At 36.7% G+C, this 17336-nt stretch overlaps 2 protein-coding genes and 1 long non-coding RNA gene across 8 annotated transcripts in view; 1 reads left to right on the forward strand and 2 right to left on the reverse strand.

Moving 5' to 3' along the window:
* LOC126723527 (putative F-box protein At1g32420) overlaps positions 1-17336 on the reverse strand; it is a 105768-nt gene that overhangs the window by 77485 nt on the left and 10947 nt on the right. The window lies entirely within an intron of this gene.
* On the forward strand, positions 1639-17083 carry LOC126723531 (serine/threonine-protein phosphatase 7 long form homolog). Its single transcript, XM_050427060.1, has 11 exons — positions 1639-1760; positions 1959-2028; positions 4976-5087; positions 5194-5960; positions 6137-6227; positions 6348-6740; positions 11975-12717; positions 14653-14781; positions 14876-14929; positions 15032-15127; positions 16585-17083. The coding sequence occupies exons 4-6, from the start codon at positions 5251-5253 to the stop codon at positions 6663-6665; spliced, it is 1119 nt and encodes a 372-aa protein (XP_050283017.1). The 5' UTR covers positions 1639-1760; positions 1959-2028; positions 4976-5087; positions 5194-5250; the 3' UTR covers positions 6666-6740; positions 11975-12717; positions 14653-14781; positions 14876-14929; positions 15032-15127; positions 16585-17083.
* On the reverse strand, positions 3204-11515 carry LOC126723532 (uncharacterized). Its single transcript, XR_007654368.1, has 7 exons — positions 11382-11515; positions 8801-8987; positions 8544-8701; positions 4249-4374; positions 4051-4131; positions 3819-3960; positions 3204-3709 (listed from the first exon to the last, which is right to left on the reverse strand). It is a non-coding gene; the product is annotated as an uncharacterized LOC126723532 (long non-coding RNA).

Raw genomic sequence — 17336 nt, forward strand, 5'->3', positions numbered from 1 at the left:
TAATCAGTCTTCGCTCCAAATTTTGGCAATGCTGTCATGTGAAAAACCTCATCACTTAAATCAAATGACAAAACAGATGGACCAACTTTTAATATAGGGGTATTGATGCAATCTCTCACCCCAAAATGGACAGCCCCATTTATAAAGGCATCCCTGCGACACGAAAGATCACGCGTAATCCCAGGCAAAAGCGAGGCGGCAGCACTAGCTTTTCTTCTCCAAGAGCCCTCTTTAAGAGAGTAAACCTCAACCAGAAGTGGTTTGGGAGTGTACGGAAATGCAATCCTCACCACCTTATAATCATTGGTCCTTGCATCAAACCCAAACACGGAACGAGATAAAACATGGTCGTAATCCCTGGGAAGGGTAATGAATTTTCTAATACAGGGATTCCAAAGAATAAACTGCTCATCTTGAACAAGGCAGAACAACCCATTCACGGAACCGATTAACCGAAAACCATTCGTTAGTGGAAGCTCAACATTCTGATACTGATCAAATGAGGAGTCATTGTGGATGAGTTTGTAGTGCGATACTTTGGTTGTATCATCGAAGTGTTTAAAAATTAATTTGTTGGAATTGGAGGGATGTGAAAGTGATTGAGTGAGATGGGAATCGATGAAGGCAGAGCTTGCGATTAGAGAGTTCCATGATTTTGAAACGCACCTGAATCGAATTAGGGATTTCGCGGGTAGTCTGTACAGTATCTCACGCACCACTTCGTCTGGGAGATAGTCCGACATTTCTCTTTCAATTCGAAGATTTGAGGGTTGAAACACTTGAGCTTGAGAATGGCGTAAGCATAAACAGAGATGGACGAGTGTTCACTGAACTATATGCCGTCTCAGGTTGTCTACTCGAGTATAGTTTAGACACTGTTCAGCAAACATGTTCGTAATCTTGGGCGAAAATGGCCAATTGGCCTTAAAAACCAAACTATCTAGTTAGTAGGCGAGAATTAGAAACTTATTTGGTTAATAGCATCTCGAGCCTCTAAGGCTCGATTTTGGTCTCAAAATCGAGCCTTTGAGCCTCGATTTTCGTGTGTGATCTGGCCTGCACACGCTGGAATGGTCCAGCTGGAAATCGAGTCTCTTAGACTCGATTTCCACGTGTATTCCAACCGGAAATCGAGTCTTAGAGACTCGGTTTCCAATTGGGGTTTTTCAAAATTAACGTTCTCACTCTCTCACCCTCAGTCTTACATCTTCATTTCCCACACTCACAAAACTCTCTCATTTTCTCTCTATCTCTCACACGGCCTCTCACATTCACACACGCTCACACACACAGAGAACCCCGCCGGCGTCGACGAGCAGAGCCCAGCCCAGCCCAGCGACGACGCTGACGAGGCTGAGCCCAGCCATCGGCTCCTCTCCTCATCGATCTCTCTCTCCCTCACTAGGAGATCCTTTATCCTTTTCTCCCTCTCTCTCATTACCACCCCCATACCCATTCATTTTTCCTCACCATACCCATACCCATTCCGATTTTGGTTGGTAAGTTATTTATATGATTTTTTGTTTTGATTAATGTGAAATTTTGGGTTTGGATTTGGATACTTAACATCTACGTTATTTATTTAATTTTCAGTTTTGATTTTTGTGAAATTTGGGTTTGGATTTTGTGGTAGATACTTTATTTAATTTTTATTTTATGATTTTTATGAAATTTGGGTTTGGATTTGGTGAGTGCAGATGACATTCAACTCTCTTTGGCTGAAGTCAAACTTGCTTGGTTACCCATTCCGATTTTGCTTGGTAAGTTATTTATTTGATTTTTTGTTTTGATTATTGTGAAATTTTGGGTTTGGATTTGGATACTTAACATTTAGGTTATTTATTTAATTTTCAGTTTTGATTTTTGTGAAATTTGGGTTTGGATTTTGTGGTAGATACTTTATTTAATTTTTATGTTATGATTTTTATGAAATTTGGGTTTGGATTTGGTGAGTGCAGATGACATTGTTGCTTGGATAGTGCATATTGTTGCTGCCATCCTTAAGAGTTTCCAAATTTCTGCCTTCAGGTTAGATTGTTATTGCTGATTAGGATTATAGCTTTTACGAGAGAATTGTATATCTCATTAGGCCCATTTGCTTGTCTATTAGGAGCTTAGAACTTACAAGTTTATATGAAATAGTTATCTCATATATTTATAGTGCTTGCGTACCATTACAAATTACTAAATTATATGCATATAAAAAAGCACTTAGTAGTTTGCTATTGAAGAAACAAATTACATAGTCTTTTTTCAGTTATGTATTTTGGTTGATTGGTTATGATTTAGGTTTTTCGGTTAGGAATGGTTTTGTTTAATTAGTTTAAATAGATGGATTAGATTTAGTTTTGATTAAGGGATTTTGGTTAGAAGTTTTGTTTACGTTAGCTGGCTTGGCATAAATTGGTTTTAGGTATCTAGAAATTTCCATATAAGGAAGTAATCTCCCAGCCTTTATCGGACTATTCCACTCCCAATTAATAGGACACCTCAGAATTCCCATGGACTGATAGCATAGAGAATGGAACATTGGATGTTTCTATATTAAAACTCAAAATAAAATTTCAAATTAATAGAAGAGCAATTCATTGTAAAAGTTACCAAATGACAATTTCCTTTTTTTACAAAATTAGAAAAATACCCTTAACACTAGGAAAAAAAAAAAAAAAAAAAACCACACCACCTTCCTACCTTCCCTGTCCCACTTCTCCTCACTGCACCACTGCCACCCCCTCCCACACCCCCCCCCCCCCCCACCCCAAAAAAAAATAAAAATAAAAAATACAGAAGCTCCTCCCACCACCGCATACTAACTTTTTGTTGGTTTTAACATAGAGATTTTGTGCAACCTTAGATTTTGTGCAAACAAATAGTAGAAAAAAAAATTTCAGATCTCAAAAAATAAATAAATAAATAAAACTAATAATAATGATAAAAAAAATAAAACAATTTATTTTCCTTGAAAATATTGTGTAAAAAACATTTTTGCCAGGAAAATGCTTTACATAGTAAGAAACGGAGCTAGTAATGCAGTTGCTGTCAGTGGAGCCACTCAAGTTTATTATTAGTTCCAATGTGTAAGACTACTTTCACCAGGCCATCATTTTTTTATATATATTTTAACAAATTTTTCTTATTGGTATCATTTTTTTTATATATTTTTTTTAACAAATTACAATTTGTAAATTCATTACCCCACCATATTTGAGCATTGGGTAAATAACATAATCCATCTTAATCTGTCTCATACTGATGAGTGTATCAACATGCATGTGTGCATACAACAAAATCATCCAAGACAACATCCTTTTCTTCAGCCTCCTGTACTAGGATAATCTACTCCTTGCGCTTGATTCATGATCATATAGCTGTCTAAAAATTATACCAAAATCCATACTTATGTATCTTATAATAATTTCTATTATAAATTATCTAGAAAAACGTATAACTAAGTAGGCTCATGGATATATATGAAGTAACATAAACAATATTTAGAGAAAAACAAGAAAAGATACAATTGATTACACTACCTCAAATGCTGCCACTTGACCACCATTACAAGCCAACTCCTGCTCTGTTTCTGAAACTAACATGAGTTTTCTCTCTTCAACTATCTTGCTCATTTCTGTGACCAATGTCACATGCTTTGAAACATTTCCATGCATTTTTCTGTACTCAGGGTATTTGTCAACAAATTTGGCCATGTCTTCTGCAGAAATTCAAAATGTTGGAATGATGGAATGTTATACCTCAACCCACCATGCTAATTTAGTAACATAATATCTCGTAAATCTGAATTTATCAAGCCTCATACAAACCTATTGTCTGGATGCTCTGGTTACTCTTTGAAATCTGCTGAAATTCATCTACCAATCACTTGATATTCATCCCAATATCTCCAAAATTCTCATACATGTTAGCTTTGAAAAAGGCATCTTGTTCTGATGACAACACAACCTCCTGTGAGTGTGAATTGAACAAAGATCATTTTCTTAGCAACGCAAAACATAAAAATAAATATGCGCACTATAACAGGAAATGCAATGTAACCTTTTGATCCTTTGGAAGTTTGCCAATGTTTCTCAAATCCACCTTGTTGTCTTGAATACCTATCAATTCTTGAACCATTGCCTATGGAACATGATGTGATAAATGAGTTCAATAAATGATAAAACCATCCATGTTACATCAAAACAAAGAGGCATTTCTCATATAAATGGTAAAATCTGTACTGACAACTCCAAATACCTGATAGGTCCACTGGTTTAGCAAAGGGGTCACAGGATCATCCCTCCTATCAATTACCAGCAACAATGGGGAAACTTCCATTCGCCTGAAATCAAAAGGCCCACTTTCTTGCTGGTACATCAGCTTCTGATACATCCCAAAAAAGTATTAAAGTCAGATTTCTATGAACCTAAAATAGTAAAATTCAAAGGAGAAACTGCATCCAGTAAAATTAACAATGATATGAAATATCATGAATACACATATCATCAATCAGTTTCTAGGGGAAAAAATATACATGTGTGTGTATGAAATTCTGAAAACAGATCTCCTGGTGTGTCTATAACATCCAGGATTCAAATCCCCCCTCCCCTATTGTAACTATCAAATTATAAAAAATAAATTACGCATTAAAAAAAAAAAAAAAATCTGAAAACAGAATGCTTTAAAATTAATATGAAACTCGGTGATACATATATCATGAACAAGTAACATCTACATGCGTGTGCATTATTCAATATAGGGAAAAAAATGGGAAGGTTATGAACACCTAAGTGTTCTCATTGGAGTATAGTAATTCTAGTTAGACCTTAGTGATCTCATTGAGATTATAATCAGCAAGTTTATATAGCTAGTAAAATATTAAATTATCATATTTTTGTTTTATTTAGCTCAGAAAAAACTTTTGCTATCTATGTTTACTTGCAATGTCAATATTACGTGCTAATTGCTTATCATTCTTGTGCAGTATGGATGCTGCAAATGCTGGACGGATTGACCATACACGGCCTGGCCCTATTGACGATTCGGTGTTAAAGTTGCAGTCCACCCATCGGTCAGAAGCTATTTGGAATGGATAGGTACAATACAGCAGTAAATATTTATGTAAAATGTACACGTATTTAATTCATACAATATACATGCAGACGTTTGTCATATGTTAATCCAAGGATTCGTTTTGTGCAGGATCCAGGGGCCCTTACTTGCCGTGGCCGTACTGAAGAGTTCTCAAACCGAGAACCAATGGTAGATGATCGAGTTGTTGACATTATTAAGGCATTGGGGTTGGAGGGACTGCTGAGGCAGCCGGGTAGAGAGCTTGACCACGGCCTAATTACAGCCTTAGTGGAGCGATGGCGGCCCGAGACTCACACCTTCCACATGCCACATGGTGAGATGACCATTACATTGCAGGATGTGGAGGTGATTCTCGGGCTTCCTATCGATGGTGACGCTGTAACAGGGAGCACACAGAAAACTTGGACGGCTGTGTGCGAGGAGTTCCTTGGCTTTCAACCTATAACTCAAGACCAGCATAAGGAACTTCATGGGCAAAGGATTCTCATCAAACGGCTTTTGGAGCAAGTTGCTAATCCATTGCCGCCTAATGCCGAAGAGGATGAGCTGCATAAGTACGCACGATGCTATATCCTAGCGCTACTGGGGGACACAATATTCATGGACAAATCTGGCGATAGGGTGCATCTAATGTGGGTGCAGCAGTTGGAAGACCTTCGCAACCCACGAAGGTACAGTTGGGGGAGTGCTTGCCTTGCATGGTTGTACCGAGAGCTATGCAGGGCAAGCCATAAGGAAACCAGTCAAATCGGTGGATGCCTACTGTTGGTGCAGTATTGGGTATGGGCCAGGTTTCCTTATTTGTGCCCGGCAATTGAGCGTGGCCCACCAGTAGGCGCTTATGGTCCTCCAGCGCGTGGTCCTCTGTACTTGAAGTAAGTCTCTACTTTATAAGGATTATTTCTTATTGTAGTGATATTATTAATTGCCTAGTTTTTATCTATAACATAATCTTAGTAGTTATATGTGATAACATTATAGTTTTAGTCATGACATTATCTTAGTAGGAAAGTTATAAATATTAATCTTTTGTTCTTGACAACACTTGTAGGTGGGCGTGGGTCCCAAACAAGAAAAACAGGCCTGCCCACATCTTCAGGGATAGGTATCGCCAGCAAATAGCTTCAATGCTGCCAAGCCAGGTATGAAAATGCCTTGTTTAACATGTTAACATGTTTAGGAACAAGATATATGTTTGGTGAATTTTGAAATATAAACATAGTTGCCTAATATGTTGCGTACTTGTTTTTGGGCTACTGTAGGTGGTGTGGCAGCCGTACGAAGCCCATTTTGAGGACCTTCCGCCATGGTGCGTTGCAGGGAGGGCTGTGTGGACGGCAACGGTGCCGCTTGTATGTTTCCACCTAGTAGAGATACATACACCGGATCGTGTCGTTCGTCAATTTGGGATGATCCAAGAAATTCCCGAAGATGTTAACACTGACCCCGTGCTTCATGCCATTGATTTGAGGGGGAAGGTGGGCGTTGATTGGATGCGGAAACATGCCACCCATTTACTAAATTGGGGTAACCGCCTTCAACGGTGTTGTCAAGCAGTGCTTGGTGATATGCCTCCATAGCATGAGTACTTCGACTGGTTCAAAAGGGTGACTCGGAGGTTCATTGATGTTCCTGGTGCTACATTGACTATACTGGTAACTTCTCCACATCTTGTACATTTTACCGTACTCCTTAGCATGAAACAATATTGCATGCATGAAGCAACATTACAAATTTGATAAAAATCAGTTTTAGAAAATTCGGTAAACATGTTACTAATTTATTCAAAAAGAGGGTATAGAAGAGCGGATATGAAGAAATTAGGTTTTATACCATTGGTGCTAAGAATAAGGAAGCATCTGCAACCCGGGAAGTTATTATCACGTTTGGCTGGTACTTCTCCAAACATTCAACAATAGGAGCAGCTCCTACATATGTACTAGCACCCTTAATACATTAAGACAAAAAGATAGGATTTAGATTTACAAAGTAGTAATAAAAAAGAGGGGAATTTCAATAGTGATTAAATAATTCATTAAAAGAAAAGGTTTATTTATGCAAGCATCACATGCTAATGAAAAGGTGCCTCAGATTATGTAGCCAGTGTAGTCAAAGGGAAAAAAAAATGAACTTAAGGCACATCCTCGTGAGTTGACAAAAAAGTGCTCACCTGAGTGAACCAAGGTACTGAACTCTAAATATAAATATTATAAATTGTATGTATCTAATGCTTGTTAGGCATGGTTTGAATTTTTCAAACTTTACAGTAATCTCATATATACAATTAAAAAAAAAAAAAAAAAGGAGAGAACCAACTATTAAAGCTAAAAGATTATGATTGAAATCTAAAAAAATATATATATTTCTAAATTGATGCAGAAAGAAAGAGAGGTGAGAAAGAAGAATGCAAGAGAAAGACACACCCACTAACTTGAATTGAAGTATATAACTATCCTTTTTTGCCAAATTACAAAACTGCCTCTCTTTTCCTTTTTTTTCTTTCCTTTTTGCTGAATTTCATTGAGACTCTTGCCTCAAATGCCTTACAGTCTGTTTAAGGTGCTCAGGTGGTTGCCTAGAAGGCAAGAGTCTAGGCGAGTGCCTAGATGGCCTTTGACTACACTGTATGTGGCTAACATGTAACAACAGAAGTTTGAAAAATAAAAAAATTAGGAGTATACAAGTTTCTTTTTTTTTTTCTTTGAACATCAAATACTAATGAACAGAACATGCAAGACAAGAATCTTACGCCTCCCATTAAATATGATTTCTCGAGTGAGGATGGTGATCCTGGATACATAATGAAAATAATTGGGTTGTAAGTTGAAAGTCATTGCATCAAAACATAAAGGGAAAGAAACATCTGCATGGTATTCAATTAAATTTCCTAATTGACCTTGATAGATATAAAGGTTGCACAATAGTGGTTTTTCAGTAATGTGACAATCTTTATATAATTCATTTGGCATTCTCTTATGCAACTAAGAGTACCTGATTCTGTGACAAAAGTCTCATGAGCCACGGCAATAGAGACACTAAGCCCCAGGCTGCTAGCTATTTCCCTAACCTTTTCTTGGGCACCACAAGGATCCACTTTCCAGAAAGGGAATGAGAAAAAAGCATGGACAACTTACAGAGTTGTGTCATAGCTTTTTTATGATATAACCCTCGCATTATGCAATTAAGAGTGAACACACATAGAGTTTTACGAAACCCTGGTCTCTGAATATGTAAATTGCCTATTTACAAACAACTGAACACTTACTTTCTAAAGGAGTCCACAAATGTAGCAAAAAGGTTAGAGTTCCTCTCAATAGTTATGCTAGGCAGTGCACATACCAACTTTTGCAACATTAGAGGGGACATAAACCAGACCATTAATTAAATGTCACCAAGCTTTAAAAAAAAATTTGTTGATTGAAGGTGGACTATATATGAACTTTATTGAAAACTAATACCGTTCAGCAAGAGTACGCTCCGCTAGGCATTCCAGTACTAGATAGTTTAGCTCTTTAACTCTCTGAAGCAACTTAAGAGCAGCCATTGGCCTGTCACCTCCAAACCCAGCTCCACAGCCAATATAAACCTACTCCCTTCGCTTTTGAGGATTAACTCTCTGCAGTTAACGTTCAACATACTCATCTCTTCCACTGCTTCTCCATGCGAAATGAACAACCAAAATGAAAAAAATTTAAGGGAAAGAAATGCAAACTACCAGCTTGATCACACAATTATGAATTTCATCTCTGTCCTGGCTTTCCATTGTCACCTTAAGCTCCCTACAAACTGGTCTTGCTAGCAAATTAGTGATCAAATATCAATCCTGTGTATCCATCGAAAGCCAACTTTATTGAGATTATAGACACTTGAAGCTTGTTCTTTTAACATGTCCTTCGCATTTTCTAATTTAAAAGAAGACACTTCACAATTCACATCATGTCATATATTTCATCATTTCATTGTTGATACTCTTTAAACAATTATCAAATATGTATTTCAAGTAGTAGAAGCACAAGATTAGTAGAAGTTTTGCCATTTCAAAAAACAACCCTTTCAAAACTGCAAACAAAGCCTTACCTGCCATTTACTTCAAAGATATACCACCTTATAAGATATAAAGAAAAAATGTGCACAGATCCGCATTACTAGAGAATCAGTATCACCTTGAATAACTCATGTACATAAACTTTTTTTTTTTTTTTTAAGTCCATAATTTTGGAAATATTCAGTGAATTATCCCCTGAGTATCTAAGCTCATATGGCTATAAGCACCAAAACATTGGAGGGTTTTCAATACCACTTCCAGGAAGCACTCACTTTTCACAAACACCAAAGGAAGCACTAAACTTTTTCGTTCATTATTTTTTAAGAAGTAACTCTAAAATTTTATGTTAAACCCATCACAGTCCAGCTTACTCACAATCATTTGAAAGCCTTTCAAATGATATTCTGGCCATCAAAATATGACCAAAAATTTTGTTACCAAACAATTAAATACTACAAACTATAATTTAAAAACTGCTTCCAAACGGGCCTTTGCATTTGACAAACCTTGACAATCTGTGCACACTTAGTGCTTTCATGAAGACCAATCATTGATTCTGCTGAGACCTACCCAAAAAATGGCAAAAATTAGAAGTAGGTATAAATGGAAGGGACAGTAGAAGAGACTGCAAAAATTCCTTGAAAGTAACAAGATAGAATATCCAAAATATAGGGCAGGGAGCTTACTATCTTGACATATGGAAAATCACTGTCAATGCCAACAGTAGCTGCTAGTGTGGTTTTACCACTGTCCAAAAAGGGTAAGATTCAAAAAAGATGCAATTAACAAAGTCAATTAAAATAGAGAAACCATGCATACCTGCCACTTGGGCCTTCCAGAAGACAAGTAACAAGCGGACTTCCTTTACTCACTTTAACTTGCTCCACAAGTAGCATAGCTCTTTCAAACAAGTTATATTTCGATCACCACAGTCCACCATGCCATTCAGTCTACAAATCACCATAGTAAATAGAATCAAGCTTCCAGCAGAAACAGAGTACCATTTGTTACCCAATTTTTTGGACAGCCAACAATATCATTATCCCAAATTTCTCACATAGTAAACAAATTAGTCATATATGCCATGCAATGCAACATAAACTATTCCACAACAAAGGGATTTAAGTCAAAATTATTAAAATCTGAAAAGGAAGACTTATCTCGAGCATGACAATGTGATGTGAGTTAAAAATAAAATAAATAAATAAAATCTGAAAGCTAAAAGCATTTTCAAATTGCTCAAAACTATACCTGCACCGCTCAAGGTCATCAGTGGAGGCTCCAAATGCAGGAATTATTTCGTGGAGTGCATTCAAAAAATCATCCATGGTAACTTTTATACTCTCTTCATCCACTGGCTTGGTGAGATCATCAAGACTTAGTTGTCTATCCAAAGCATAAGATACTGCACTTTTTACAACACCTTCAAGTTCGGCACCACTATAGTTTTTCGTACGAGCAGCTGCACTCACAAAAATAGATAACTGAATCAACCAAGACCTTCATCTATCATTCCTAGAGTCCAAAACATTGCAACAATTTAAACATTCAACACATGGTCAAAAGTATTTGTATAATAAAGTAAGAAACAATTTAAGAATCACTGCAACTTTTTCAAAGAGATCAATTTTGGACACATTAAACAGCACCCCCCCCCCCCCCAAAAAAAAAATAATAATAAGAATAATAAAAAATATCATATCCTTAAGTTTCACCACTAACAGTTGGTTGTAACATAGAAAATCATTAAGGGTGTGGTTTCTTGGGGCTAGGTGTAAGGGAGATATTAGATTAAATTGAATTATAAATCATTTGGTACTTTAATTTTCTAAGATCCACACAACTGCAATACCTTTTCATGAGCTTGACTATCCAAGCCAGCCTAAAAAATGCTGTAGTATGGATTATGTATCACCCAAATATTATAAATTTATATATAGACACACACAACTCCAATCAAAACCTGGAGGCAAATATAATTTAGATATAATCGTGCCTTTCAAATGATATTTTCTGGCCATCAAAATATGACCAAAAATTTTGCTCAATCTATCCATCTCACAGAAAACCCATTAACTATTTTTCAACTACCAGTCAATAACCCTCATTAATTCCACCAAATTAGTAATCAAATGGTTCAATTTTACTTAGTATTAGCAAAGCTCATCTTTTGGTTTGTAGTATACAATAAAAGATGTCTTTTTTTGGTCAGACAAAATACTAAAAACGCTTGAGCGAAACATAGACTCACCGCAAAAGCTTTGTTGAAGGTGATGAAACAGGGAAACTGCTGCTGTAATGTAATGAGCCGGTGTACAACTGTGAAGAAATCAAGTCAAATTTTGGAGCTCATCATTTTTTGGGGCTGAAGTCCAAAAAAATAACCTGTTTTAAATTATTTTTGTAAATGAATTAAACTCTATTTGGGAGAGGGAAAAAAAAAAATACATCGTATTACGTTAGTTTTTGGCGAAAATGGCCAACTGCCCTTAAAAACGAAACTATCTAGTTAGTAGGCTCTCTTTAGAACATGATATATGTGGTCCAATGTATGCTTAGCATCGAAGATGTAGGTTAAAGTTGTTTTCTACTTAAGATTCCTTATAGAGAACTTTATTTGTTTACCTTATAGAGAACTTTGTTGATTTCAAAATCTAATTTCAAAATCGAAGGTCATATTTCTTATTTCTGCCTTTACAGTTATGGTATATATTCTTCTTCGCAATTTTTTATGGAATAACTTGAATTGCCCTACAAGCAGAGGGCCCATAAAACATTGATTGTTCATTCGTACATACATAAACTGTATTGCATTACTAATATACTTGGTTTTTCCATGTGCAGATTGAAGGATACCTTCGTTTGTTGAGCCGTCACCCGGTGGGCACGGAGGACCACGAGGATATTATAGATGTGCTGACTGCAGTACAGGCGATTGGCCGTGTACGACCTCGGGACCCTGAGGTCCCGAATGAGGAGGCAGCTACTCCTGCCGCAGCAGCTACTCCTGCCGCAGCAGCTACTCCTGCCGCAGCAGCTACTCAGAGGCCAAGCACTACTGAGAGCCCAAGCACGAGCATAGCTCCCACTACACGTCTGCGTGTTCGTACCCCTCGAGTTGTCCCTACCTCTGATCCCCCTCCACCCACCCCACATCCATCCCTTAGCCCCACAATCCCTTCACCCACCCTACATCCATCTCGTAGTCCCACCATCCCCCCATTGACTCCACATCCTTGTGTTGGGCCTGACATTCGTCCACCCACCCCACGGTCATTTCCCGATGTGTCACCTATTCCATCCTTTGACTTGGGTATTCATCTAACCCCACCTGACATACAGCAGGAGCCACCCTCTGCCAGTATGTCTACTGGCCCTTCATCAGCCATCACCCCACCCCATGTTGATGTTGAGGAAGCTGGTGGGTTACCTGTTCAACAAGAAGGTCGGCCGAAACGCATATCAAAGGCACCTCCTTGTGGGACAGGAGGGCACAAACATGGACACAACGCTGGGCCCGAGGCATCTGACGAAGGACATGCAAGACCTCCTCCTTATTATACGAGACGGCATAAGGTCCAAAAAAGGTAACTGAAATGAAACATTTTCAAAGTTTATTTTACAATATATGACCAGCTAAAAAGCATTATTTGTCATATAATAATTACTTAATCATTATGGTTTGTTCATTAATTATGTTCATGAAGATGATTGTTGATAACCCACTTTACATCCCTTAATTTTTGTAAAAATTATTTGAAGAGAATCATTTTAACATGTAAAACTTCATTATGAAAACACTAGCAAACTGTATTTTATTGTGGTCAAATATAGACTACAAGGCTTAAGAACCTAAAGAAAAATACCATTTTCCTCAAAACAGGACTATAATTTAGGTGAAGCTTAAAACTGTTTTGGCAGGTGGGAAATAAAAGGAAAACAGAAAAATGAAGGGAAAAGAAAAGGAAGGTATAGCTTATGCTACATTCTGTAAACAACAGCATACAGGACCTAAAGCATATCAACTTGAAAAATGATAAATAAAAGAAGAAATTTGTTACTCTAGCAAACAAATCAGGGATATTCTTTGCACTATATTTTGTCCAATCAAACTGATTACGCAAGTAGACATGCCCACCCCATCTCCAAAAGTGTTTCTACATCATGATTATTGTGGAATTATGGTAAGGAGTAAGGATTAATCATTTTGACAACTCTTAGTGCTTCTACACAAAGCTCTTAGACTTGTTGGGAGGTTCTTTGGAGATGTTTGCATAACTGGATGATAGGAAGATGAGATGTGGAAGTTAATTGGGCAGTCATATGGGCTGAGGGGGAATAGTTTGAGAGGTGTATCACAAAACACTAAGAGGGCTGTTACTGTCATATTTGGAGAGCAAAGGATGAAATAGGCCATGGGGGTTGTTGGAGTGAAAAGGGAATCTGTAAAGCATTAGATGCAGGACGTTGCTGCACAATAAAAAAAGTAAGAGTTCCGTCCAAAATAAAGTTTTGTGTTGCCTTGGGAGATTCAATTTCCCCTGTTTTAGGATGTATTTGCTGTTTGTTGGGGTGGGAGTTAAAGCTGTGGGTTTCTTTTGTTGCTACTTTATTTTTCTTCTTTGATTGGGTCTGAAATATAGCTCTTGGTTGTTTGGGTTGATCTGTACTGTTCGCCTTTTGTCTGAATAAAATTTTCTCTTTCACCAAAATGAAAAAAAGACTTTAAGAGGTTCTCAGAAGCACTGGAGGATTCAAAATGTTCTTAAAGCTTAATCTTTAATCAGACTCTTGCATCTTATGTATTTCAAACAATATCAAGCCTTTGCGTTTGCCCTGCTAGAGGAGCCCTACTGGCTTTACCATGTTTGGAGCATGGTTCAGCATCTAAGCCTGAGCATTTGGGTGAGCAACATATGCCATTAACAATGCCAGTTATCAATTTACAGAACAGCTATATTTTTTTTTTTGTTGCTAACAAATTCAGCCATTTATTTCTCACTCAATACCCTAGACCAGATAAAATTGGGTTCCTTCAAAACATTTTGTTTGTTATTAGATTCTGCATTTTTTATTTTAGAAGACATACAAGAGCTTCAGCCTTGCAGTTCCATAATTCATCAATTTGAACTTTGAACTTCTCCTGGAAAGACAGTTTGCCAAGAAGATGGTCAAATTGTAAAAAGATCCCCCAATTATAACCTCTCCAATTATCACCACTGAAGAAAAAAGATATGCTTATCTGCTCTTCAATTTAGTATTTATACAAAATATTTTAATTCTCCCATTGTACCATACGCATGATCCTCCTAACCAATACAATTAAGCCACTGTGACTTTCGGTGACAATGGATTTCATAAATTGATAAGTAATAAGTTCTTTTTTTGTTGGGAGAACCACATAAGTATAACCATACTCCTATTGTAATGAACAATTTCTCCAGTCCGTCATATATATCTTGAACATTTCCACCACTAATTACTTAATCATTATGGTTTGTTCATTAATTATGTTCATGAAGATGATGATGCTATGAAAAGACCGGAAGCACCAAAATTCAAGTTCAGCACAATAAAAGTAGCAACAAATAACCTTTCCAATGCCAATAAGGTTGGAGGAGGCAGCTTTTAGGTCGATTTTGCAGTGGCTGGTAATTTCCTAAAAGCTTAAGCTTCTTGGGACTTGGTAATTTATCATTTTGGTTTTCTTCTTGTACTTGTATTAAAAACAATTGTGGTTCTTAGGTTATTCAAAACGAGGCCTTACTGTTGCTTACTTATTTGACCCGTGAAGCTGAGGTAAGATATTCCTGCCACTTTGTCATCTAATGGTTCTGCTGAACCTGTGCTTGAACCTGTGTTTGATTTCCCTACTATTTAATACAGTTTTGTGAATTTTAGGAGATTCAAAAAATTGTGGTCTTCGAAGGTGCATTTGAGAAGATTTTCAGCATCATTAAAGAGGAAGGAGGTTCAGAAGGTGGTGTTGTTGTGCAGGTGATTTACTGTTACTCAATTTGGAATGGTAGTTTAATCAACTTTTCTAGCTTGTTTATTGATAAATTACTTGTCTTGCAAATGGCTTCTTATTGTTTGGGTGTCTACAATTTAAAACTTGTTTCCTTTATGGTCTTTTGAAAGTGACACTTTCTCAATTATATCAATCAATCGAGTAGTTTGTCATGGATTACTAAGGCAGCTTCAACAATGAAGTTATGATAGTGTTTAAGTGACTCTATTGTATATCACTAATTCGCTAGCTAAATGAGCTGTTTATATGCTATAATTACATTGAGATATTTGCTGTTTGTGGGTTTCGGTCTGAATGTTGTATTTGGTCGGAATGAAATTAACATGATCGTGAATGTGTTCGTTGCGTGCTTGATTTATGTAGGTCAACAAGGGTGTAATACTAATTATTTATGTCTTTTACTAATGGACATCATTTTGGTTTATGAATCACTCAACGCAGATTGAAAATCAGTGCATTGAGCTCTAGTACTTGTTGAATGTTGAGTGACGCTTCTGCGTGGTAATTTCATTAAACAACACGTAGAAGTAATGCTCCTTGTTAAGCAAAGCACTTGGCTTGGTAAGTAAAATGGAGCAATGGCTGTGATACTATACCGATGGTAAAATGGTGAGGCAATGAGGTCAAATTCATGAGATAGGGCTACGTATGACTAGGGCAACAAAGTTTTAACGCAGGCCCATAAACTAGTTTTGAGAGTGATTGGAGTCTTGCAAGAAACTGTTAAAAATAGTTGAGTCAAAATTGAACTATACGTGCTTGATTTATGTCTTTTTGGCTCAAATCGCACTTCGTGCCTCCTGCTCCTATAGGTGGAGGGTGAGGTCTTAGGTTCAAAAATAAAAACCCATTGCATTTGTGTGTGTAACTTACTAATTAAAAAAATGTAAACCATTAGAAAAATATAATTTGAATTCATTGTGGCTTCTAAACTTCCCTATAAAGTTTCATAATAGTACCAAAAAGTTATGAGTTGTTAACTTACATTTTTTTCTACAAGGAAAGAAGCCTCCTTTCTTTCATGTAAAAAGTGGTTAGTGCTTTTCATATTTTGAAAGAAGGTCCTTCTTTGATGCAATTGTTAGGAAATCTTTCATGTTTTTGTAAAGCACAATCTCTATTTACCCAATATTTGGCTTTTTAATAATTTTATTTATTATAGTATATTTTAGCTTCAATAACAATACAAATTGCACAAGTGATCACTAATTTCTAAGTCAAAAATACTGTATCCTCAATTTATTCCCAATCATTTATTTTCTCATTGATTGGCAACTGTAGTTCAGTCATGATCTCATACTTTCTGCTGGTCTCAAGTTATATTCTCCAAACCAGATAGTCGGATTATTTTGTTTAATTTACTGCTTGATTTTTTAACATTCTTGTTTGTAAATTGTTTTCTTATGGATGGTACTAATGCCAGGATTCTGAAGATCTGGGCCTTGGGATTGATAGCTTCAACAACAATCCCTGCTTCTGAACATATAGAGGACTATATAAATGAAGAAGATGGTTTGAAGTAACTTGATATCTTACTGAAAAGTATATAACTACACTACCTGTTCAGACTGAGTTGGAAACCAAGATTTATGTGAAGTTTTATGAGCATATGACAGAAATTCTATTTTGTACATGTCTTGAGTGGTGATGCATCCTTTGCTAATGCACGGTTACCTTTGTTGGTGCATTCTGTTGGGGTATCTTTATGTGTCTGCCCTTTCTCTTGGTTCAGTACATTATAGAGGTAGGGGAACCGGGTCAGAAGGCTGGTTGCGTGATTTTGGTTCAGCTTTAAGTTATGGTTCTAAAAGTAGTACTTATTTTTTGGTTATATTTTTTCATGCTTGTACCTTTTGGGTTCTAATGCTCACTAATTCAAAACCTTGAACATACCTATCAAATTAAGATTATTGGTTCTCACACAGTTAATATGCATGCCACAGACGCTGCAGATAATATACAAATGTCTGACTTTGCAGATAATATACAATTGTCAAATGCAGTGGGGTGCCATAGCCCTCCCAAAATTTTTGAATTTATTATTTATTTCCCATTGTGATATAATTATATTTACAAGTAGTTCTCGAGGAAAATACCACTTGACCCCTCAAAATTTTCAAATGTTTGTATTCTGGTTGGTGTATGCATATTTCTAGACAATACCCCAACAAATTA

Source organism: Quercus robur, chromosome 4, assembly GCF_932294415.1.
Source record: "Quercus robur chromosome 4, dhQueRobu3.1, whole genome shotgun sequence".
NCBI lineage: Eukaryota > Viridiplantae > Streptophyta > Magnoliopsida > Fagales > Fagaceae > Quercus > Quercus robur.